The 27,861-nt window shown below is 28.9% G+C and overlaps 1 protein-coding gene across 2 annotated transcripts in view; it reads left to right on the forward strand.

The window, feature by feature from the left end:
* LOC107454880 (neural cell adhesion molecule 2) overlaps positions 1-27,861 on the forward strand; it is a 90,585-nt gene that overhangs the window by 38,079 nt on the left and 24,645 nt on the right. For both annotated transcript variants that reach the window (XM_016072219.3, XM_016072218.3), the window contains exons 2-4: positions 4,137-4,267; positions 25,468-25,806; positions 26,161-26,271. In XM_016072219.3, the coding sequence (XP_015927705.1) occupies positions 4,195-4,267; positions 25,468-25,806; positions 26,161-26,271 (523 nt within the window). In that variant the 5' untranslated portion in view covers positions 4,137-4,194. The remainder of the gene's footprint in view (positions 1-4,136; positions 4,268-25,467; positions 25,807-26,160; positions 26,272-27,861) is intronic.

The following is a 27,861-nucleotide window of genomic DNA, read 5'->3' on the forward strand; positions in this document are numbered from 1 at the left end:
TCTTGCCTAACTGAACCTGGTACCATTTTCCCTACTTAAATAAAATTATTAACAATATTATTAAATAAGGGTTTTCTTTGATTATCACAAATAATAACCAATAGTACAATTCATTAAACAAAATAAGTTTTACTTTTGATTTCCTAGACATTTTTAATAGCATTCTCCTTTCTAAGCTAAAAGATGTTCTTTTGAGTTATTACTATAATTATGAGAATATTCTTTATTGTGATTTTGATTATTCAGAAATTCTAATCAATTTTTCTCTTTTTAATAAATATATTTACAACGGAAAAAATATTTTTGTTCAAATTGATGGAATACCACAAGGATCTAATTATTCATACTCATTATTTTTACACTATTATGAAAAAAAATTACACTTTAAATTTTTAATATGTTTTCAGATTTATTGAGGATTTAAATATCTTCAATCTATAAAATTAACAATTTTGCTTAATATTATTTCCCCCGACGAATTAATCTTGCTTCATAATCATGGCGATAATATTAAATAAATTTTTTTGGATTTAAATATTAAGAAAGAAAGAAATATCTGCGTTGTTAATTTATACGATAAAGAAATGATTTTAAATTTAATATAAATAAACTAATTACATAGAATTCTAATAGTTCTAAAATCATTTATTTAAATACCATTTTTAATCAAATGAATGTAATGAACAGAATTTGTGGTAATGTTTATTTATAGAAGAAACAAATAGACGAACGCTTCCAAAATGCAATAGAAAACAATGGCTATTCAACTAGTGTAATTATATTCTGTATGAAATCGTTGAGTTAATTATATAGTAAAAATTTTCCTTGTTAACTAAATTTATATTCCTACCATGTGCAAATCCAATGCGGAAAAATCCGGGGCAGAAAATCTTCTAATATTAATATCGAATTTTTTTAAATCATATTTTAAATATTTTTTTTCAAATAATATTTTTAAATATTTTTTTTCAAATAATATTTTTAAATATTTTTTTTAAAAATAAATGTTAATAATTTCTCTAAATTCAACCTTATAAATATTAAAATTTTATCAATGAAATTCCACCTTGTTAATTTTATTTTATTTCATAGCCATCATTGAACAACCGATCCATTTCATGGGTTCATGACTACTAATGATCAACTCGACTACTTATGTTCGATTAATAATGATCAACTCGACTACTTATGTTCGACTACTAATGTTCAACTCAGTAGCCCTGTAATTTTGAACCCTATCTAGAAGACAAGGAAACTCCCGGATCAAGTATTGGGAGAAATTTGCCTTCATGGAGGACTTTTGATTAAACAAACCCTCGTGGAACTAAACTTTGGTGGAACTAACTTTGCGTCACATGGCGACAACGTTATTAATTATAAACTAATTATTACCTCTCGCACATCCAGATTCTTGCCAATACAAGGTAACTAACAAATCAAAAGCGCTTGTGTACTTCAGTAAGAACGCGACGTTAGTTGATTTCCTTCATTCGGTATTTAAGTTTCTATTTTCATATTTTGTAATCTGACAAACTTGTCACGAAAACATTTAAAATCATTTTTGAAAAATGTCTGTAAGTAAAGTACTTTTGAATTCGCTACTCACTATATGTATTACATTTTGAGTTTTATTCTGAATTTTCTTGACTTTTTATTTTCTATTTTTGCTTGATTGTTTCATGTTGCAGTTTTTCATTTTTCGTATAAATTTTTTTCTTAATGAGTTCTATTTTCATGTCAATTTTTTGGTGCTTCTGACACTATTGTATTGACATGCTTTACTTCAGCTATATTAATGCAATACTAGAAAGTACTATTTTTTCGGATATAGACGTGAGAGCTGAGGACGAGATCATACGTTTTCTTTATTTCATGTTTTTTTCCAATATATTTTTTCTTAGTTTAAAAGTTCTTAAATTTGTGAATAATTTTTAAAAATATTTTTTAATAATTTTTTCTTCTTTAAAAAATCATTATAACTTTTCCCCTTGATTTACTTATATTTTTGACTTATTTTAGGAGTTCTATTATGTACTTTTCTTAATTTTCTTCTTTAATCATTCTTTTCCTTTATCCTTTTTGTCTTTATGTTATATATAAATATAAAACCCAATGACATTTCTTAATTACATTATTGAACATATGCACTAAATGAAAACATGTAAAAATTTGACTTTTAAGTTAGTCTGTGTAACTTTATCTTTTCAGCAATATTGTGTTCAAATGTTAATTATTTAACCCGTGATATTGTTATAATAAATGTATAATATAAGCCATAAAGTAACTAAGTTTAGTGACACTGAATAATATCAATAATTTGTACTAAAAAGATAAACTATTTCATTAGAGTTTAAACAGCGAAAATATTTTGAATTATAAACTACCAAGTCTTCTTTTAAATGTTTTCCTTCTGCATTCAGAAGAGTAGTATATTTAATTAATCCGTTAAGAGATCGTTTTATCCATTTGCAATTACGAATTAGAAATGTATCAAATATTTGAACGTGGCGTCTAGAATAATTTATTAAGCGAGAAGACTTTGCAGGCAAAGTGATCTTACTTTTATTTTAAAAAAATAAATTCATGATTGCTCATTTTAATAGCGAATTTATTTTTCCTCAAAAACGCAAAATATTTGAACCAATTAAAATTGTATCTTATACAGTATATTGAAACATGGACATATTTAAATTTTTGTTTAATGCATTCATTTTATTTGAGTTTGAAACTGTTATGCTCAGTAATATATATTTATGTTTGTAAAATAGATGAAGTCAAACAGATGAATGTGAAATCAATCAATAATAATTTATTTATTTTAAAAAAAGTGTTATCTTTAATGCTTACAACGATCGCAATTTCAGCTCTTAAGGGTCAACTTTAATATTTCAGTAGTTTTATTCAAATTAACTAAATATTAAATGTCTATTAATTGACTTACAGTATCAGACACAAACATGCAAATTTTCTGAAAAAGTATATAATTTCCAACGAAGTTAGATTTTTGACTACAAAAACGTTTGGGGAATGTTGAAATGTAGAAAATATTGCAAAATATTTTGGTATTTTGATGGTAAGATATTTTGGCATTTTGAAGTGCAAAAATCTGAATTCATTGATAAAAAAGTATGTTCATGCAGAGAAAGTGTGTTTTTATACTTGATTTAATTTTTAAAATGGTCTGAACTTATAAATTAGCGCACTTATAATCTGCTTTTTGAAACATTTAAGTTTTCATGATCTTTCTACTGAATTGAAACATCGGATAAAAAAATATTTCCATTGTCCAACTTCTTTTTTTTTTATATTAAACAAATCAATTCTTATTCCCTTGTTATGCTCTTAAAAAGATTGTGCTGTGAATTACAATTCCTCCAGTTACATAGAAGATTCATTTGAAAAAAATGTATTATGATTCATTTCAGAGTGAGTAAGTTTTGAATCTTCATTACTCAGTGCTCCAATAGTCACCTATATTTAAACACCATACAAAAGAGGTTTTAAACCGTTACCTATTATTTAGAATTTTTATAAATTAGTACTTTGTAACAAATAAATAAGAAACAATTAGCACGATACCAAACAATTTAAATTTAAAATTAGTACTTTCAGTCAAACAAACTCTTAAATTAGTATTTTAAGAAATTATAAAAACTAATATAGTACTTTTAAAAATAAATTGATTTTAAATTATTTCCTTCATAAAGCAAAAAGTTTTAAAATCTTACATTCCTAAAGTAATAATCAGAACTTGAGTTTCCTCTAAATAATTGAACTCAAAAACCAATTAATGAATCTTCAATAATTAAACTATTTTTTCCATTTTGCTACTTTTTGATTGTTTAATTTTGTTTGTACTATGGCTTGTGCCAGTTATTTATGTTCGAATTGAACTTTCTCTTTGGTGAAATAACTATGCAATCAAGCTTAGTGTTTCGACAAAATAAAAAGATAGTGCTTTCACAAAACAATAAACTCTAAATAAGTTGCAAAAAATAATAGGTGTTAATAATACCTTCATCTTTTCTGAATCACAAATTTCGAAATCAATTCACTATAATTTTGTTATTTTGTAAAAAAAAAATCTTTTTGTTTGAAATAGTTAAACAAATGTACAATATTTTATTTTCTTCCAGATGTATTTTCCATGATTGTCCAGAAAGGCAAGTGAAGACTCGTGCAGTTTTGTAAACTATGCGGAGCGGTCTTCACCAGTACATCAGTATTCTTCATATTCTTCTCCTGATAACTCCTTTTGTAAACTCGAGTAATTATTTTTTTTTGGATTATTACAATCATTATTTAATTTATTTGTTAATGCTTAATTGTATACAAGATAAGGTGGTTAAATTAATTATATTATCGATTTAGTAAAACCCAATTAAGTATGTTTATGATGAAATATTCAAATTTAGCGATAATCGTAATATTTTTATATAAAATATAGGTTATTCATCTTGAAACTTGTATTTATTATCAGAACCGATTCCTTAAAGCACAGCTGACGTTGACAAACGATTGTCTGATAAATAATTTATTTTCAATCTGAGTAGCAAATAAATGTCTAAGTGACAGATAATTTTTAAATTAAGTGAAATATGAAATTATGCGCATTTTATTTACTATTTCAGTGATTAAGATTGCTTAAATGGCACACATATTCAATCTGAGTGAGAGATTGCATTATGTACGATTAGCATTAATTTTTTATTCTAAGTGATCAGGATTGTTTGAATGGCACACAATTTTTATTTGAGTAAAATATAACATTATGTTTGATTAACATTTTATTTTAAATCTGAATGATAAGGATCTTTTCAATGACATTTTCTATGCGTGTGAAATATGATGCTATGTAAGATTTTCCTTTTATTTATATATGAAAGATAAGGATTGTTTTATAGGCATAATTTTCTTTATCTGAGTGATATGACTATGTGTCTGACTTTTAGTTTATTTTCTATATGTTATATGATTTCTATATAAGTCACAAATAAACGTTTGGCAAATTCCTATTTTATTAAAAAAACGGAATAAAATCAATTTTTTAATAATTACATTATGTAAGGACATTAACTCTTGGAAGTAAAAGTTCTTTTAAGACACTTTACTTACTTCTAATAAAGTTTATTGCTCAATTAAATCTTCTTTTATTAATTACTACAAGCTATGAACACCCTTAATTCGAAAAATATCATTAGTAGTTAAGATAATAATTTCTAACTTATAAGACTCAAATTTACAGTTTTATATAGATCACCTTGTCTATTTTGGAAATTCCTACTTTTCAGTGTATTTCGTTTTGTAACTCGCAAAATATTTTTTCTGCTCATAAAAATTACACACAAACACTCTTACACGTCTTATTTTCATTGTGATCAGTTAAACTACATACGCCAAGTACGTACAGGATACAGTATTTGTGTCATTTTACATATGAACAAATCGGTTTAAATTCAATTGCTTATTTTTATGCTTGGTTAGTGACATATTCTTATAAAAAATCAACTCACTTTAAATCAAGCATTGTTTTCTTTTCAACATTAGTTACAATTGACTGTTCACAATTCAAAAAAAAAAACATCCACAAAAAAAATGACAAATCTAGATATATAGTTTTTCTCAAATTTTATGAAACTCAATTTTCAACATAAATTGTAGTTTACAGGTAATAAACAGAATAAATTTTTTAAGGAAGAAAGTGATGGGTAAGAGATAAAGCTATTATTTTCTAAAAGAGTATTAACTTCTGTTAAAATAACACAAAATGAGCTTCAAGAAAGACAAAATGTGATTTATTTGTTTTCTCTTGACCTAAGAAAATAGTTGAAAGCAAGAGCTTAGTACGCCGTCTTTGGTTTGTGGTTTTATTATTTTATGTTACCGGAAATGATTAAAAAAGGAGTAACGATTTAATATATCCCACAGCACTGGTGCTGCTTTTCTTGTGCGAGCGTATTCTTTTTAATTTGTTACATGTATTTAAAGACTATTTTTTTAGTACTAAAGATTTAGAGCATATAATATTTTGAAAAATGTGAAATTTCATACTAAGGCAGATGCTATCTTACTTTTTTTTTTTTGCAAATTTAATTACTTGAAATTAATATGACAGAATGCTGCACCTTGGACCAAAGTAAAAACTTTCACTCTCAGCACATAAATTTTGTTTTTTCAGTTAGCTTACGTTGCTTATGCTTCAAACGAAAAGTACTGTCGGCTGTATTGTGTGTGTCGAGAGATTTTTTTATTTTTCGAATGCTTAGTAGTATTTTAATCAGTATTATCTGAAAATATATCCTTATAAATATAACATTAGAAAACATAAATATCGAATTGTTATTCTCTTTAAGACGGCACACCATTTTTTAATACTTATTTCCGTTAGGCTTAACAAAATCGACAAAAACTGTTGGCAATTTTTACTTTAGACTTGTCCAAAGAATGAGCAAAATGTTCAGTTTGCACAATTACAATTCTTTGTGGACTATGACACTAAATGCAGGTAAAAATACAGTTTCAGTAAAATTATAAATGTTTAGAGTATTCCAATAAAAAATCTTAAAAATTACGTTACGACTTAGCTCATACAGTCAACACGAAACATAAGTTTCAAGTGCCTTATCAAAATATCAAAATTTTATATTATAAAAAAAAATGCTTTCTATGGAGTAATTTGAGTTCCTCCCAATGTTCCAAGTTGCAATGTGTGGTGGATTAAGGTACGCAACATTTTACTAATTTTTATTTTTGAATTAAAGTTTGGCAAATGAGGCGTTCGTTCGTGTTCTGTGTAAAAGTCAAGCCAATGTATATTGCACCATTGAGTACTTTTAGCTCTAAATCACGGAAGAAAACTCGGCCATGTGGATTATTTCGTAGCTAGTTTGTCAGCTGAATTATTTTATCATTTTATAAAATGAAATCCAAACGCAACCAGCTGAAATAAAATATTTAAGAAAAAATTGCATCATAAAACGTTGTTAAAAACAATCTCAATTAACCGAATATTCAAACCGTGAACAATTATTTAACGTTAGCGTTACACGTAAATGTTAAACTGTTTGCGACAAATAATGCTATGTTTGGGCAATAGGCGCATCCACTTTCGTTAATTCACAGTACATCATTTATAGGGAAAACAGAAACTTGCCAAATTCATTATATTTCATCATTTTTCCCTATAATTCCCTTCAGAAACATAAACTGGAGAGTCTCAGTGAGATTAAATTCACGATAAAATCCTTTGCCAAGTGGATAAATTTGGACAGATTTCACTCGGCTCTTCGTGGCTACTTTCGTTTCCCAGCAGTCATAAAATTCGGAAATGAGTAGAAAAGTGACTCTCAACGCGTCATCCTCAGTCATAAAAATAAATTAATGACTTTTGGGACTATTAGGGCCATCTGGTTATCCTCATCGAATAACCGAGTTTCAACAAGTCATATTGACGTAAGATAAAAATGGTAACTTCACTTGGGATATAAAATCAAAAATATTTCATATAAATCAAACAAGTGTAAGAATATTTAAATTATATGTAATAAGTTTATTTATTTTGGTTAATATTTATGAAATAAATTAAATTAAAAGCATGATATACACATTTTTGGAATAAAAAAATTTGCTTATTGTAATATTAATCAAAATAAGACATTAGATAAAGGTGGTAACTTCGCTAGGGATATAAAATCGAGAACATTTAATATAAATTAAACACGTGTAAGGATATTGACATTAATTGCAATATATACATTTTTTGGGAGTTAATTTTTATAATATAACCAAAATTAAAAGCATGATTTACATAATTGAATAATAAAAGACTATTGCTTATTTCATATTAATAATAATATTAATAAAAAAAATTTCTTTTATTCTTCCAAACTAGATACCAAAATTGATGCCATTATTCATTGAAATGTGGATATTTTATTTTTGAAATGTGGATATTAGTATTCACGATACAAAAATATAAATGTTTAGAGATTTAGTTTTTCTGTAAGATGTGCGCTAATTAACACTTCTATAAATAAATTAATTAAAAAATCTACATAGGCTAAAAGCGCAATCCATTCCAGCTTTGTTGTCTTTCTAACTAAAGGATTCGAAGTTTTGGCATTGCATTATAAAACAGAAATAATACCTAGAAAATAGGGCAAAAAATTAAATTTATCATTTAAAGCATATTTTATTAGATATGTTGTTCTCATATCAAAACACAAATTTAATAATTTTTTTTAAAAATTATTACCATAATGCCAATAATAATATGTTTCCCTACAGCTAAAATTTATGCTATTAAAGAAATCACTCATTGATATACCCCAATTCAACACTATGCAAGGTAAACAGAAAACACAAATTTCAATATATAAGTAATTATCCATATTTTTAAAAAAAATATTTTTGCACTTTATTGAAGGGAAATTACGCGGCAAGAAAAAAATCAATTTCTGGGAAGCTTGATATCTGTATTCATTATATCATTTATTTATTTACCTAATGAAACTATATAAAAATGCATAAATAAAATGATCTTGATAAAGTTCTGACATTTATTTATTTAATTGAGCATTCATTCTTGCAATTTGTTGCTGAAGAAAAAACTTTTTTATTTTCCTTTTTACCGTAAGGCATCTCAGAAGTTTAAAGTCAAGATACATGCAACATGTAAATGCAAAACGTGCATTTCTATAATTTAAGAAGTAAAAACAAATATTAAAAAATATAATTTTTCATATCTATCTATATCTATATCTAACTATCTATCTATCTATCTATCTATATATATATATATATATATATATATATATATATATATATATATATATATATATATATATATATATATATATATATATATATATATATATTATACTATCTATCTATCTATATATATATATATATATATATATATTTGGTATGTTAAATTCTGAGGCATTCCACTTATAGTCAAAATACGGAAATAATTGTACTGTTACCTCTAAAATTTAGGTTTAAGCTTCCCAGTGATCAATATAGTAACTTTGGTAACAGTGTTATCCAGGCTCAAAAAAAAGTCAATCAAAGAATTATTTGCAACATTAAACATTTACAAAGAATTTTATGGATACTAAATATACCAAACAAAACGCCAAACTAAAATCATTTCCAAATGCTATTACATAGATATCACATATGTACACTTAGTTACTTCAGGTTTAAAATTTGGCAATACGAAATTATATTTTCAATGAAATGCAATTAAAAATGTAAGGATCAATATTCTAATATTCCAAATCCTGTAAAAACTGTTAAAAATAATAGGCACACTTATCTTAAAATCTACTAAAAAGCAATTGTAAATAAAAATCACAGTACTCTCTATCTCCTGTTTAAACGTAAAAATCACATTTATCTTAAAATCTAGTAGAAGCAATTAGGAGTCAAGGTAAATTATTCTTTTAAAACTATACTAAAATCGAATTTAGAGTTTTTTTACTTCCATCCAAATTATGGTCCAAATCCCTTGAATGCCCACCGGTATTGCAACCAAATCTCGTGGAACAAGTCAATAATTCAGTTTCTGATGGATTCCATTCAGGCTTCCTTCTAATATGGCTGTTAGCACAGGTGGAACAGCAGACTCTCAGCAATGGGAAGCCGAGATGGGTCTCAAAGAGATTCGGACTTAGCGGCTCCGGCCTAACTTAGCTCTCCACTTCCATTCATCCGCTAAGCGGCCCAGGCCTTAGCTCATCTCCTCCTCTGCCATTCTCCACCACCCTTTATCCTCGAGTCAGCAAAGCGAATGAATCTTGGACTGACCCGTTTTCGTCCCACGGGCAGTAGCACGAGCAACACCAGCGAACGTCACAAAAAAATAGCCCAACGTTAAAAATAGTCACAAATTAAATAATACTTTATAAAAGTGATAAAACAATACTACTTAAATATAAATAAACTCAAATACACTTGATTCAACTAAAAGTTTCATTTAAAAAGACGATTAAAATTTACGATAAATATCACTATTGTGATTCCATTTACAACTTATAATAGTGGTGCCACCTGGAGGCAAACCATGTTATACCAGTGGCCCTAGCTAGATCTCGAGGAGTTTAAAATGAGGAAAAGCTTAGTGCCAAATATTTTATTAATATACATATAGCACACGGAGAAAGAAACACAAGTTTAATTAATTAAGAAAAGGAGAAGTAAAGAAGGAGGTCCATTCGGTTCGAAGTCTGAGCATCCACTGTCTTGTACGTGGTAGCGCTGTTGTAGCTTAGCGATGTGGTTGCTACATACCCCATTAAAGCTCACAAGAGCCAACCAGTGCTACCGTCTATTGAGGAAATAAGTGAACTATTTTCGCTGGAAAAGTAAACCCATCTTTAAAAGTATTTATCAAAAAAATGTAATAAATTCTTACTTATTACATAATTAATTACTGTCGTTTTATCGATGTAGGTAGTTATAGGATTATTTCAATGGTACAATATGGTACACTCAACGTAATGTAAAAAATTAACAATCAAGTGATACGGGTTTTGCTTTACTGACGTATTATTACGATGTTATTCTAATGTGTGAGACTAATACACTGCAGATTATCGATACAGATTTTTTTTTAATAATATTCATTCACAAACAAATTATTAGGCAAGAAATCAGATGGTTTCAAATAATTTAACTTATTTCGCCGAGAAATGATAACTGGTGTATTTTTTAGTCGTTTTTGTATCGAGCTAGGAAATGAATCTGCAATTTGCAAAAGCCTCATTCGAGCAAATTTTTGCCTATTTCCATTTAAATTGTTTTGCAAAATGATAGCTATAGAAACGGAAATGCTTTTCTCGAGCTTAAGCTGTCTCCTCAGATTATTGGCTGATAGATGGATTGGCTGATAGATGGTGTTTAATAAAGTGGCACCATGAATACGAATTTTAAGCTAATTAGCTATCATTAGATATCAACCATAAATTTTTGCTTATATAGGTAACAATGTCACTTGCCAATATCGCAATATTTCAGACGTAAACTAAGAAAAAAGTATTGTCAAAACTGCCAGTATACCACATTAGCATTGATTTAGGCAAAATTAGCAACAAATTATAGTTTTATAATAAGAGATGAAATTTTGTAAATATGGTGAAATTTGTTAATTTTATCATGAAACCTTAGAACAATACATAAAACCATTCATTCGGTTGTACTTACTTGTCAGTTTTGCATTTCTTTCTAAATGTACGGTAATAAGAACTATAATTTGCAAAACCAAAATTTCCAGTAAATTTTTATAACGAATGAATGAAAAAAATCAAATGAATGGCTAAATACCGTTTATTATGGTTTTATTAACCATAATTATGTTTTTTTACCAGAAATATCCTTACCATACAGTTTGGTTATTTAACCAGACTTTCTTTTCATGCAGGGAATAAATACAAGTTCAATATTGTACTTTTTGTTCATAAAAACTTTATAATTTCTAAACTAACAGTCCGATTGTCTCAAACATTGTTTCACTTAGTACAACGCTAAAAAATACACAGGGCAAAATGCTTCACTTGTCTGTTTAAAAAAAAATTAAATTTTTCTCTTCAAATCAACCTTTTTTTCCACAAAAAGGGATAAGCACACAGAAGAGAATAAGGAAGCTTTCAGGTATCATTTATAAGAACATAACAAAGCTTTTTGCAAAAAAAAAAAAAAAATCATGTATATTAGATTTTCCATGGAAAATGTCCAATTTTACCGCACTAAAGAGAAGTATATCGATGAAATATAAACCATTTAAAAAAACTGTGACAAAAAGGGGATTTTTTTGCTTGTTTCGATAGTATAATTAAGACATATAACATACAATTAAGTATAAAACAATAATATTTTTCCGATCATGCCAATAAGGACAGTAAAAACAGCGTGTTCGAAATAATTTCATAAAAAAATAATTATATTTTAGAGAAAATCATTGCCATCTGATAATAATAAATTACTTAAATAAAATAAATATAGTTTGGTATCAAATTAAGTACGCATCCTGAGGCTCGTGGAAACACCCTATAATTGAAATCTGATTTAATTGGTATCAAAGAAACATTTTCTCAAATATCAATTAAAATAATCCAAACTGCTAACTGTTGAAATTAGATTGTATCGAAAACAACATTTTGCTCTTACCTGTACTGCATGATTACCTGTACTTGTACTGCAAGCAATTAATTATTCTTTATTTGACCGGATTTTGATCCCAAATTATCTTTTGTATATCCTTTGGATCCTTCCAGTAAAACTGGAACTAGGAGTCTTTCAGTTGAGTCAGTTTAACTTAAACAACTCTGTTTTCAACGAAATGTCTAACTAGGGGTAAAGTTGTTTATTTCTAATAAAATAAAAATGTAAGATACAATTAGGTAGCATTTCATCTTTTAAACAACTAAACTTTTAATTTTGTAATTCTTTAAACAAAGAACTTTAACAAATGACATGAATTCGGTTTTTCTTTTAAATTTATTATAAGTTTAAGTATTATAAATGAATTGTGATGGAATTACAGCGTAAATTTATTAAAAAAAAAGAACATTTTGCTTCATTTTTAAAATATTCAATTGAATTTTTGCAATATTTTTTCTAATATAACCAAAATAATAATTTACTAATAGTTATATGCCACTCTATCTTTAAATACCCATGCAACTAAACATAATTAGTTGAACGTATTTTATATTAGTCGAGTTAATTATTTAAATAGGAAATATTATAAATGAAACCAATCCTACTTTTAAAGGAAATATTTTTGGCAAACGTAATGTGAGTGTTGTTATGAAACGTATTGTGAGTGATTATAAGCTTTCAATTAAGGATTGTGAAGAACTAGAAGAAGAAGAAAGTAAGAGTTTTATGATATTTTATGCAAGAATCTTACAGAATGCTATTAAGCTTTTTAAATTTTCAATTATTAATAAAAACAACAATGTATTTAGCGATTATTGTAGTAATTCATCTATTTAACATTTGAACTTTTAAGCTTGGTTAGTTTTGTTTTTATTTAACGAATTTTAAGAAATCAGCTACTTACTTTGTTACTCCAACACTGAAGAAGTAGTAATAACCCAGACAATTAATTAGAAACAGATATGAAAAGTGTTATAATAAAATTAACAACTACGTGCAAAATCATCCTTGAGTACCTGAAACTTAAAATACATTAAAAAAACTAGCAAATATATTTCCCTACTTAAGAATTAAAAATTCATAATAACGCTAAATAAATACTTTACATTGTAACTCAAAAATATCACTTTCAAAACATGAACTGAGAAATCAAAACTTTCATAAAACTTAATCCTTGTCTCTTATCTATCTTTCCCGCCTTTATGTGCCAAAAATCAGTAAAAGTAATCACACAATTTCTGTGCTGAATGTCTATCATAAGCACTTAATGAAGCACAGGCCATACTTTCAAACCGGTAATTGTTTGTATAATTCAAAGTCAAAATATAAATGAGAGATTTTTTTCTGTTATGCTTTTCTATAATAATTGCGGAACTTTGTATGCATGGAAGTAATTAACAATAAATACTTCCTTTACTTCCTCTTCAACGCCTCAATTAAAGTCCCTGACTTTACATATTGCTTTAACCATAATAAAGGGTACTTTTAGGAGAAAATTACTCTTCTGAAATGCACTCTCTGTAATCCCCAACTTCATACGCTGACGCCAAAGTTGCAATATTCATTTATATAATTTCGTTTATTTAATTGTCTTAATGAGTAGTTTGATGATTGTTTTGTATGCGTTCGTAAAAACGGAGGGAAGATTTCTCCACATTTATCATTGACACGTACTGAAAATTAATAACCGTAACCTTTGTTAAAATAACGCTTGTTTCAGATTGTGTTATGTTTTAATCCTTTTGTTTTCATTTTCATTTAGAAACTTTCGGAAGTTTCATGTGTGTGTAAAAGGAAATACATTTTTGTTATTTGAAGTACTTAAATTTTGAGTTCTAACATGAATTTATTGCTTATATTTTTTTAAAAAAAATCATGCGTCTTAAAATTAATAGGATGGAAATTTGTCCTAGTACATACAGCACAATACTTCTAAATAGTTTTGAACTGACGCTTGGAACAAAAGACTTTCATTAAAAGGAAAGTAAAATTATCCCGTATTATTATACTCAAGCCTTAAACATATTAGTTATTGTTGTGAATCGCTGTTTTAATGGAAGTACTTCACCTGAATATATATATTCGTTTTATTCTTTCATGCAATTAATACTTTTTCTCAAATTTCATTCTAAAATTATTAGTATAAAATCTTTAGAAATAGCAGTCTTCAAATGAAGAGTATTTAAATCTGACGATCAATCCTTAAAAAGCATTTGTAAGAGAGCTTGATTTGAAACACAAATAAAAATCTTTACAAATATAAATATGTCACAAAAAATATCAGTGGTACTATTAACACAACTCATTTGTTTATTTGCCGATTTTGTGGTGAGATAAAGAACTGTTAAAATATAAATGCTTTATTAGAAATATCATTACATCAACAACTCTCTGTTGAGTGTGTAGCTGTATTATATCCAAAACTTACCACTAATGTCAGCTATAATCACAACCTATTTAGAATTAAGTATTTTTTTTCTATCCCGAAACGACAGAGCTGTGCATGGAGTGCTAAAAGCTGTGCTCACGATTTTAACATCAGGCAAATGTTATAGCGGTGTTCTAATACTCGCATAGAAGTATTCGATCCGAAACTCTCCACTAGATGGCATCTGCATGCACAGTCACTGCTTATTTAGGTCTAGGTATTTTGTCCAACACTGCTTGGCAGAACGTTGCTGGATGTTCTAAAATTAGTGTAGGCGATTTACATGAACAGCATGCAAATGTTATACTGCTGTTCTAATACTCATGTAACAGTATTGTTTTCAAAACTCACCACAAGAGAACGATCGGAAGGTTTTCATTACATCTCAAAATCAGATGGTTTTCAGTTACAGCATGCAGGTGTTCCAATGTAGTCCTATTCATTAAAATGATGAACCCGATTAATGGTCAATTTTTACCTGCCTATTACCTACAAAAGCTTCGTCGTCATACGAAATAACACTTTTTAACAGCTAAAAAGCTATTTTTATAACCGTTGTGATTTTGCAACCGTTATTGATAGTTATGTTATCTATTAGTTCATTTTTAATTATCTTTAGCCAACACCATCTAATGCAAATAGTTTTATATTAATAATAATTTGGTAAAAATGAAGTTTAAATAATGTTAATGATCAAATTTTCAAATGTTTGTAAAGTTATTGCATTGTTTGAGCCTATTAAAACTAATACAAAATCAAAAAATATTAATTTTAATGGAAAAATCACGCCAAATCAGTAATCCCCAAAAAATTAAAACAATTAATGTAAGCATGTGCTCTTAGAATGTTACAATTATATTTTTACATTTTGATTACAATATTTTTCTTAATTTTATTTCCAATGAGCTGCACAATCGGTCTTGCCGATTAGAAGACCTAGTGCGTTCTCCAGTGGTGGTATCCACTCTTTCAGGACCACCACAATGAGTGAGATACCGTTGGTCATGTTAATTTGGGCGTCTAGTTTCTGCCACAGTAGATGGCAGCACCGAGACTCTATTTGGATGCTAAAGTGCACTGGGAATTTAATTTTGCCGGAATTGCTAAGAGCCAATAAGGCACTCCAGGGATCTTTTACATGCCGCATAATCATATTCTGCATCCTGAAGTTCAGTTTTAATTATTTCTGCTCGTTCATTATTTCTGCTTTTAATTATTTCTGCTGCATCCTGAAGTTCAGTATTAATTATTACTTCTTCTAATTTTTAATTATTTATCCTGAAGTTCAGTTTCGGGATGCAGAATTCCGGACACCGGATTTCTGCATCCCGAAAATCCGGTGTCCGGGCGGGCGATCGAACACGCAAACTTGGGCTCAGAAGGCCGATGACAATCCAACTGCGCCATCCAGCCTTCGATTATAATATGTTATGCACTATAAGGACCACATAATGTATAAATTTGACTAAAAATATTAAAGATAAATTACGTAATTTTATTAAAACTTTAGAGATTTTGATATTCTAACATACGGCACAATTTTTTTTTTCACAGAGCTCAAATAATCAAATGTATATAATTTTTATTGATTTGTCATAATTTAAATGAGTGTAATGCTTTAGTAAGTTTCAAAACAACTGCCACACATTTAAAATATTTATTTTAAAAAGTGATCTGATTCAAATTACATTGCTCTTATTAATAATATGAAGATTTAACATAAAAAGAGATACAAAATAAATTTATATATTTTTTTAAGTAAGACATCCTTCCAATTTTACAAATGATTTTATTTATTAAACACAAAGTCTAAGACATTTTAATATAGAATCTTGTGCTAAAATTAATTTTTAAACTACTTCATTAAAATAGTATAAAACATTTTTTTATTTCATTTGTCAATGTTTTTAACTTTTTACAATTAAACTACTTTACAATAGTAATAAAATTTACTGTTAACTATGTGAAATTTTTTTTTATTTAACTTGAAAATTCAGCTTATGAGCCAGATAAAGAACTTTTTAAACACAAAGCAGAATTAAAAATTTCAATCTAAAGAAGATTTGAGTCAAAGTTATACGTTTCACTTCCTATTCTGAAAACAAATTATTACTTAGAACACTTTTTAAAAGAAGGGTAAGCGAAAGGGATATATTTCTTCAATTATTTCAAAAAATATTTTAATATTAAAAAAATTTAATGTCCTTTATTCTAAATATATTTAAAAGTTACTTAAAAAAACAAAATTAAAAGTTTCATATTTTTCTGTTTTATTATTTTTTGTTTATCATTGTTTCATTTTTTTACTTTGTTTTTTTTTTAATTTGCTGAGTGCTAGCAAAGTCACCAGTTTTTCATTGTTATTTTTTTCCTTTTACTTATTTTTTAATATTTAATTTTTTCCCATCTTTGAAAACGCCTATTTTTTGCATTCAAAAAATACTTAAATATTTAAAAATAACTATTGAAAATAATCCTGAAAACAAGCGTTATCTTAAGACAACGTTAACAAAAACAATAAAAGCAGTAAATACAATACTCTTATTCTATTTTAACATATATTTTTCTCCAATCTCAGTTACAATGCAGTAAGCATAATTGTAATAGTATGAAAGCATTATCCAGTTTAAGCTGTCAATTATTATTTTTATGAATATTTTTCCTTTTATGTATTTTAAAAGCATAGCTTTCAGAAGTCTAATATCTTCGATTGTTTTTAACAAATTTCAATACTTCTATTTCGACGCAAGTATAAATAGGAACGCATTATTTTAGACTTCTTTTTTTTTCTTCCTTGTTAAAAGAAACGCGTCTCTTTCTGAGAAATAGAGTGCTTTTGAAGTGTTTCACAGTCTGTGGAAAATCAAAAATTAAAATTCAAGTTTCGTACATGAATAGAAAATGCTTTAGCAATTTGCTTTTCTTTGATTTCCGCGACGAAAATTAATGCGACTTTATATTTAAAATGGGAAACAAAGCCATTTCTTAATTAGTGTAGTAGATAGTGCCTTGTATTTTGTATGCCGATTTTCAAATTAGTGTAAATATATTTTAAGTTCTTTACAAAAGATAATTAAAATTAGTTAGATAACAACTCATGCTTATTTACTAATTTTCATGAACTTAAATTTTAAAATGGATGAATCAAGTTATCGACTTTTAGAAAAATTCATAATATGCAAATCAAAATGTAAATTAAAGGTTTTATGATCATAATATTTATTAGTCACCTACTTTTTCATAATTTTTAACGCTAAAAAAAATGGTAGATTACAAATTGATTATCAATATTTAACTGTTCAGTTTGAAATAATATTTATTGTATAAGGAAGATTACATTAATGTTAGAAAGGCAGTTCTCAGAGCTATTTCGAAACTCTTTTATTTGAAAGAACGTTAAGTACCAAACGTTATCTACCAAAACAAGTTTAGTTTAAAGTAAGTTACAGAAATTCCGATGACAATTTGAGAATCTAAAGGGAATATGAAGTCTAAGAGGAATTTGCTATCCTAATTTCCCAAAAGGAAAAAAAATAAAAATTAATTCTAAAATAAAATAAATCAACAACACTAAACTTTTCATTGATCAATTATATTTTTGTATAGATTCTAAAACAAAACAAAAGATTAAAAAAATGACAAACATTTCCATAACTACAATGGTTATATAGTATTTTACACAATTCATCGCAAATGCACAATAACAGTGGCAATAGAAAAACAATTAACATATAGCCACTTTAAACACAGCGATAGCTGTATACTATTTTACACGATAATGTAGGCATAAAAATAAACAGAAAAGGACTCATAACAGTTCTTATAACAACAGATATTTTACAAATAAAAAAACCCACCAAACTTGAATTATAATAAAATATGGGCACATAACAACTACAGTAACAATAGACATGTAACAATTAAATAAATTATGGAAACATGAATTGCAATAATAATAGTCACATATTATTCACATTAACATTAGACACATAGTAATAGAGATATAAAAATTAGAATAACAATAGACACATAAAATTTACAATAGCAATAGTTTAAGTACACTTCACAAAATAATTTTGTATCAAATTACGGTTAAAAGTACCAGCACTAAGCATGCCAGCATATATATATTATTTTTAGTTGCAGATATATAAAGTTCTAAAAATTATGCAAAGATGCAAAATATCACATGGCATAGATTGCATCATCATAACCCCAAAATGCCACTTATCTTCTGCTAGAGAAAAATGTTTCTTTTTTTTTTACCAATCATCAAAATGTCTTCACTAACCCGTTAAACCACGGTTTTTTAACCATGTAGTTTTACATTCTTTCTCAATTAAAAGAATTCTTTTTGCAACCAGTTGACTGTGAAAGAGCTAGGTCCTCTTTCGACCAAATTCTTGCTAAAAAAAGTTTGATAGATTGATTTGCTTCTGTTCTAACTTCTCCTTCTTCTTTGCATTACAGTTCGGAGTAGGCTGGGTCCATTCCAACGAGTTTCCCCACCGAAGTCTGTTAAATGCCAATTAGTCATATTTATTGCTTTCCAATATTTCTAACATTATACCAAGGCATTTCTTCGGTCTCAAGCAAAACGCCATCTGTTGTAATTGTTCGGAACTAGTCAGATGCTCTTGAACTCTTGTTTGAGTCAGTCGTGGCTACCATTGCAATAGTGCAATGATTTTGGTTTGATTATTTACAAATGTTAAATAAAGTATTGTTTGTTAAACTTCTAGTATTCAATGAACCAGCACATTGTGTACAATCGTGTACATAATAAATTGGTCCGTCGAGTCGGAGACGTCGTACTTTCGAACTTTCGGCTTGTTGTGGAATGCGTAGTTTAATTTCGTTTTCTTCATAATGAACAGTAGTGGTGAAGAAGACAAGAAATCTGAAAAAACTGTGATTAGTCGCAGAAAGAGTTATTTGAAAGGTCGACTAACCAAATTAGTGACATTTGTTCGTGAGAAAGCCGAAACAGCTATTACGGCTTCAATGCAAATTAGAAAACGTTTTGGATACTTGTGATAAACTTGAGAAATTAAAATTGGATTGCTATGCCACCCTCGAAGAAAAAGATTTGCCCAATTTTGAAGCGGAAACGGACAATTTAGAAGAATTTATAGAACATATAAAGGTATGCTTGCAAACCTTTATACTTAAGTTTCAACATAATGAAGTTAGAGGCAATGATTCTATTGTAGCTAAAATGAATTTGAAGTTACCAGATATTAATTTGCTTACATTTAATGGACAAGTTGAGCATTGGTCAAGCTTTAAACAACAATTTGATAGTTTGATATCTAATAATTCTTCGTTGTCTGATTTACGAAAGTTGATTTATTTTAGATCATCGCTTAAGGGCGATGCTAAACATATAGAAACTAGTGAAGATTCATTTGAATCTTTGATAAAAGATTTAACTGATAGATATGAGAATAAGCGTATTGTGGTAAATAGTTATATTTCTAATATTTTGAACTTAGAAAAGTTATCGTATGATTCTTTTAAAGACATAAGAAATCTTATTGATGTGTTAAACCGTAATTTAAGAGGTTTAAATCTTTTGAAATTAGAAAGTAACGAATTATGTCATCAATTGCTAATGAATATTATTCTACAAAAAGTAGATAAAAATACAGGTAAGGAATTCGAAATGTCTCTAACAACTTCTGATTTGCCCGAATGGGATAAGGTTTTGGACTTTCTTCATAAAAGAGCTCAGTTATTAAAGAATTTACAAGGTGTGAAGCCAAATAAATCGAAACTCCATCTCGTAAATAAAAGTTAATCTTTTATTCTAAAGTCTAGTTTGAACTGTTTGTTGTGTAAAAAACCGCATGAACTGCATAATTGTCCATTATTTTTGGATCTTTCCCCTTTAAAAAGGTTTGTAGAAGTTTAAAAATTAAGGCTTTGCATTAATTGTTTTGTTAGTAATCATAAACTTTCTAATTGTTTTTCGAAAGTTTGTTGTCAATTTTGTAACTGTAACATCACGATTTACTTCATAGATATAATCCTCGCCCACTTGAGACAATTAAATTAAGTTCAGATATGCCAAAACAATGCCCCACCCTCGCACCAAATTTATTGAGTAATATTTCTGAAGCCGGTGAAATTGCTGACTCGGAAAAATCGAAAGAGAGTAGCGTTTCCCACGCATTCTCAACTCGTAGTCTAAATAGTAATAAATTAGTTCTTCTATCTACTGCTTAATTAACATCTGGAGATCTCTTAAAAATAAATATGTTTTAATTAGAGCATTGTTTTACAATGGCAGCCAATCGAATTATTTAAATTCTGATACTTGTTTTGATTTGGAGTTGAAACGAGAAAAAATAAACATCTCTGTCAGTGGATTGGAAGAGAATAAAATGAATGTTAAGTGGAAGGCGACTTCTTTGATTTGTAATTAGAAATTATCTTTTCCTTTGAAGGTTGAATTAATAGTAGTTCCTAGAATTACGGGCTTGATTCCATCGACTCCTATTAAAATTAGTGAGCATTTAATTCCTGATCGTGCGTTAGTAACTGATCCAAATTTTGAGATACCGAGTAAAATAAACATGATTATAGGAGCTGAGCTCTTTTATGGTATTATAAGGGAAGGAAAAACCAGAGTTTCTCCTAATTTGTTATTTCAAAATTTTGCTTTCAGTTTGATAGCAACAGGTAAGGTTCATGAGAACAATTTAAATTCCTTTCGTGGTTTAACACATACCTCTGAAAATAATTGAAGATTCTCTTCAGAAACTTTGGGAAATCGAAAGTGTTTTGTCAGATATGCTTACTGGTGAAGAAGAATATTGTGAAAACCATTTTTTAAGAACTCATTATCGCAACGAATGTGGTAGATACGTGGTTCAAATGCCACTCAAAAAGGATCCCCAATGTTTAGGTGATTCAAAGAAACTAACTTTAAAGAGATTGAATAATATATATAGAAAGTTAGACTCTAATCCTGAACTTTGTAACTTATATAAAGACTTAATGCTTGAATATCAAAATTCAGCACATATGCAATTAGTTGACTCCGATATTAATGTAAACGCTAGTTATTATATTCCCCATCTTGGCGTACATCGCCCTGACAAAACTACCACAAAGTTGCGTGTCGTTTTTGTGGTCGAGTGGTGAATCACTTAACTCTATACAAATGAAGGGAGGTGTGCTTCAGGATGATTTATTTTCAATTATGTGCAGATATAGGAAACATCCTGTAGCCTTTACGGCTGATATTAAAGGTATGTTTCGCACTGCCTTAATTGATGAAAATCAACGAGACTTACAAAGAATATTGTGGAAATTGAATAAAGATGAAGAAGCTAAAATTTTCAAGCTCTGTACTGTTACCTATGGTACTACCTCTGCTCCATTTTTGGCAAAGCGTGTCTTAAGACAAATTTCGATTGATGAAGGGAAGGATTTTCCCATTGCAGCTCGTGTCGTCCAAAATGATCGTTGTATGGACGATGTAGTCTCGGGGCTAATGATATTTCTTCTGCCTTAGAGTTAAAGAATCAATTAATAAACCTTCTTCATCGGGGTGGCATGGATTTACACAAATGGTCATCTAATGAACTGTCCTTGTTAAAAAACTTACCGTATGAAGACCAAGAGTACCATTTCGATATTAAATACAACGTTAAGACTCTCGGTGTGATACGGAACCCAAATGCAGATTTGTTTGAATTTTCAATTTCAGATTGCACTCATCTGGCGAATTGTACTAAAAGAACAGTTTTAGCGTGCATTTCAAGACTGTTTGATCCTCTAGGCCTCTTGGGGCCGGTGATAGTGAAGGCCAAAATTTTTATGCAAAAGCTCTGGCTATAAAAACTCGACTGGGACCAGTCACTGCCAGACTGCAAGGTTAAGGGGTGGGAGAAGTATGCTTCCTCTCTTCTCTGTGTGAAAGACATTAAAGTTGACCGCTGTGTAGCGAATGGAACTGTTACCTCCTTTTAAATCCATGGCTTCTTCGCAAGGAGCATACGGTGCAGCGATTTATTTACGATGTAAGAATGAATTGAATAAAGTGACTAGTAACTTACTGTACAGCAAGTCACGCATAGCGCCGATAAAAAAGTTGACGATTCCTCGTTTAGAATTATTGGCGGCTGAACTAATGTCCAAACTTCTACAAAAACTGTTAAGAGCTCTTCAAATGGATATACCGAATGTCTACTAGTGGTCGGATTCAATCATAACTTTGGCGTGGATACGAACTGATCCATGTTTGTTGAAAACTTTCGTATCGAATAGAGTGACCAAGATTCAAGAAATCCCTAGATTATTTAAATAGGGACATGTGCCTTCTGAAAGCAACCCTGTTGACCTTATTTCGCGTGGTGTTACTGCAGACAAAATCGCAAACTCTGAGCTTTGGTGGCATGGCGCTTCTTTTTTAAAGACTGAGGACTATAAGCAATTCGAACATTCTCCTTCTTCCAGCTATGAATATATGGCTGAACTCAAGATAAATTCTGATCTTAATTTTACTGTCTTTGAGAAAAACACTTTTATAATTGATATTTTGAACAAAAGCAATAGTTATATGAAACTAATCAGAATCTTAGGTTTTGTTTTCAGGTTTGTAGGAAATGCAAACATCTCAACAAGGAAACCTACGGGACCGATTTCGACGGATGAGTTAAAATTATCCGAATTGTTTTTTATTAGAGAAGTGCAGAGGGATGAATTTTCTTCTTATATTGCAGATATTCAGAAGGGTACAATTTCTTCTAAGAGTAAGATTAAATCATTTAACGCCATTTTAGATGCAAATGGAATATTGAGGTTGAGTGGTCGCTTGGCCCACTCGCAGGTAAGCTTCGATGCTAAGTTTCCCATTATTTTGCCTGCAGGACATAAGCTTACATACTTAATTATGTTGTATCTCCATTTAAAAGATTTGCATCTTGGTCCCCAGGCATTACTTAATTCTGTTCGCCAAAGGTTTTGGCCAATTCACGGAAGAAATCTTGCCAGAAAAATAGTGCACGAGTGTGTTACTTGTTTTAAATTTAGACCTGTAGCTATTGATCAATTATTGGGTAACCTTCCATCTTATCGATTAAGTCCTGAGTTCACCTTTAATAAATCAGGCTTAGATTTCTGCGGCCCGTTTTTTGTCAAGCAAAAGAATCAAACAAAAGTAAGTCTTCAAAAAATATATGTAGCAGTTTTTGTGTGCCTTTGCACACGGGCAGTACATTTGGAAATTGTCTCGGACTTAACAGATGAGGCCTTGATTGCCACATTAAAAAGGTTTTTTGCATGAAGGGGAAAATGTTCTATGTTAATGAGTGATAATGCGAGTAATTTTTGTGGAGCTCAGAACGAGTTAAAACGGTTATATAGTTTGTCTCAATCCCCGGAACAAGAATTAATTGATTATCTGTTAATCAATTAATTCTTGTTCCGACTGAAGAGGTTACTGGGAAATTCATACCGCAACGGGCCCCTTCATTTCGGGGGCATTTGGGAAGCAGCAGTGAAATCCTTTTAAACCCGCTTTAAAAAGATTGGAATTTCAAAGCTAACCTTTGAGGAATTTTTGACCCTTGTTACGGAGATAGAGGGAATTTTGAACTCTAAAACAATTACCCCATTATCTACAAATGCAAATGATATGAACGCTCTGATGCCGGGTCATTTTTTAATAGGGCGTCCAATAACTGCTCCCATAGAGCCCGAAATCACTCAAATTCCAAATAACAGATCGTCTGGATTGGAAAGAGTTACAAAATTGACTCAAAATATTTGGAAAAGGTGGCAAAGAGACTTCTTGTCTAATTTACACGAACGTACTAAGTGGGAATTTTCGAAGGACAATGTTACCCCTGGTACAATGGTTCTAGTTAGGGAAGATAATCTTCCAGTTTGTCTTTGGATAATTGGTAGAGTTGAAGAAACTATAGCTGGCAAAGATGAAACGGTTAGGGTTGTTTTAGAGCGAACTCCTAATGGTTTATTTAAAAGACCAATTCATAAATTGAGTATTTTACCCATTGAGGACAATAAATAGTTTGGTAATAGTTGTAATCTCATTGAATTAATTTTAGTTTATATTTGTATTGTATCATTGTATTTTAATAATTTCCGTTAAATTTGGAATTGTGCATTCATTTAATATTGAAACAAATATTTTTCTACAATCCATAATTTTATTCTATTAATTGAAATCAAATATTTCTAATAATTTTATTGTGATTCTTGTAGTTTCAATGCATATTAGTCATTGTTGAAATATGTTAAATATTTCAAGGGGCCGGCATGTTCGGTCTTAAGTGAAACGCCATCTGTCGTAATTATTTCGAACTAGTCAGTTGCTCTTGAACTCTTATTTGAGCCAGTCGTGACTACCATTGCAATAGTGTAAAGAGTTTGATTTGATTATTTATTATTGTTAAATAAAGTATTGTTTGTTAAACTTCTAGTATTCAATGAACCAGCGCATTGTGTACAATCGAGTACAGCATTGAAGGAGCGTCTATTCATTTTTAGTGTCAATTGGCTTTTGGAAGGTTAAAAGCTTTGTGGGATTGTAGTCCTACGATCTAAATAAGTGTCCAAGATATATTCCATTTGCTTTGATGATCTTTACTAAGTGCGGTTGTCTATATCGCTTATATTTTCCATGACGGTGAAGAATTTCCCAATGATCGTTTTCTTTATTAGAACTAACATCACATGCATTTTTGCTGCGGTATTGTTGTTAATGGATCGAACGCAACTTAGTTAACTTGTGAAAATTGTCCCTAAAACAAGTAAGAAAATTAAAAGTTTATTTGTTTAAGCTTAAATTTTTGTTCACGTCATTTATACGGCCCAAAACAATATTTTTCCCCACTGTTTTGCAGCGATGCCCGAAACAGTCATTGAGGCTTTGGTGGATGGTAGTGCCAAAATGCCGTGTGATGTTTTACAAAGACGAGACGACAGTGTGGAATTTATTTTCTGGTACAAGAATGATGGCGTCACAGCACTTTATACTCTGGATGCACGTGACAGAAAGTTAATTGACGCCTATCACATGAAGAACGAGACGTATAGTGACAGAGTCCAATTTCACGTGGATGGAAATGATCTCTACTTGGAGATGGACAAATTAAAAGAAGAGGACACGGGTTCATATTTCTGCAGAGTAGACTACCAGTGGTCTGCTACAGAACTCAAGAAAGTTAGCCTAATAGTAGTTGGTAAGTAAAATGTTTATTTAAATCTTTTTCATGATGCTTAAAATTTAAAAGTGAATAAAGTTCGCCCATTTGGAACATTGCTCTGAAGAATGTTGCTTCAAATTAGACCAGAATATCGAACAAGTTTGTTACATTTTTAGTAAGATGTTAAGAAGAATGGTATTACAATGCAAATATTTTGAGAACATGATCTTCACATAAAATTTTTGCATATTTAAATGAATACTAAAATAGAGTGCAATCATTATATCTATTAAGCATACACATGCACACACATATAAAAGAGAAAGAGAGAGAGAGATTCTTTGCTTTATTATATTTCACAATTTTTGTCTTCTTTTGTGTGTTTGTTAGTACCCCCCAAAAAAGTGATAATCCGTGATGACTCAGATCAAGAAGTGAGTGATGTTGCTGGGCCTTACAAGGAAAAATCAGATGTTTCTTTGTTGTGCGAAGCTCAAAAAGGTATTAGACTTTTTATACTCATGAATCACTTAAAAAAATTATTGTAAACATATATTTTATCTTTTTTTGACAAAAATAACGCCTGAAAACCTTCTTTAAGTGATTTATTTCAAAATTGTCGTAGTTACAAAAGTTGCATGAATATATTTTTTAATCACAGGGACTTTTTTTTTCTGATAGTAGGAAATGTTTACTCATATTTCTATAATATATTAACTTCATTCAAAACAGAAATAACGAAAGTAGCATTTTCAGGATTTATTTTTTATTGATAAATGTATAAAAAATTTGCTCAAAAAATTGTTTGCTAATAAACACTCATATATAATGTACTCATAATTTTATATAGAAATTGTATAATTTTTTTAAATATCATGTGTTAATAAAATATCAATTGTTTCAATTTATTTTCTCTCTAATTAATTATTAATGTTTTTTTTTCCTGGAAATCGTTAAATATTTAAAAACCTGGATTTTTGTTAGAAGAAATTGAAATTATTTGTGAGACATCATGATAATTTTGTATTACCAAATTTATAATAAAGCTCAAAAATATTAGGCAAAAGAAGTTTTTTCATGGAATTAGTAATTTTAAGCTTATTTTCAATATAAAATACCTTAATGAATTAACTTGGATAAATATTTTGAAAAATTTGGCTTAAAAAACTGCAATTAATTATTAATATAATCGTAAACGTTATTTTAAAATTAAATAAAGAGCTTCAAAATAATGATAAAGACAAAATGAATTCATAAAATTCGATACATAATTATTTAATTAATCAAATGCTAAAAGGCGTAAATGAAAATAAATGTATCTCTTTGTGTGATTTATTTTCTCTCATTTGTCTCTAAAGTAATTTATATTATATTTCTTTTCTGCGAGGATAAAATTAACTCGTTCAAGCTGTTCATATATCTTTCAGTTTGTTTCCCTATTCTATCGTTGCTTAAATTCCTGATTAATTGAAAAACGTCATTTCAAAATATTAATTTAGTTGACAGTGTGATTCAGATAAAAGTTTTCATTTAAACGAAATTGAGTGTTGCAGTTACTTTAAGTCACCCTAAAGTTTTCTTTTAAATTTGAGTAATTGGCAGCATAAATAAAAATACGATATTTTTAGTACATTTTAATTTAATGCATATATGTTGAGTACTAAAATATTATTGTTATAGTCTAAACGTTATTATTTCGCTAGGTTTCAGTCTCAGTATCGTTTTAACCATTTCTAAAAAAAGCATTATTTTCCAAGAAAATTTTCTTCAATTGTAATTTAAAAAAAGAGACTATATTTGTTAAACACATGGGACACGTGTTGGAAAAATTACGTGTCTTTTACCCACCGTTTGAAAACAAAATTAGCAAAGATTTTTTTTTTTTTTTTCAAAAATGGAGAAGAAATTTAAGGAAAAAAAGATTTATGAAAAAGGACTTTATTTTCCATGAAATTTGCACATTTCTAAGAACTGTGTGAAAAAAATCAAAAATAATTTCTGATTTCTTTTCATCAACTTCTATGAAAATATTTTTATTTTCCCTTGAATTCGATTCGTTTGCATGAAAACTTCCAACATATATAAACACGC

The sequence above is a fragment of the Parasteatoda tepidariorum genome, chromosome 3 (assembly GCF_982258835.1).
Source record: "Parasteatoda tepidariorum strain Cologne lab strain chromosome 3, Ptep-v5.0, whole genome shotgun sequence".
Classification (NCBI taxonomy): Eukaryota; Metazoa; Arthropoda; class Arachnida; order Araneae; family Theridiidae; genus Parasteatoda; species Parasteatoda tepidariorum.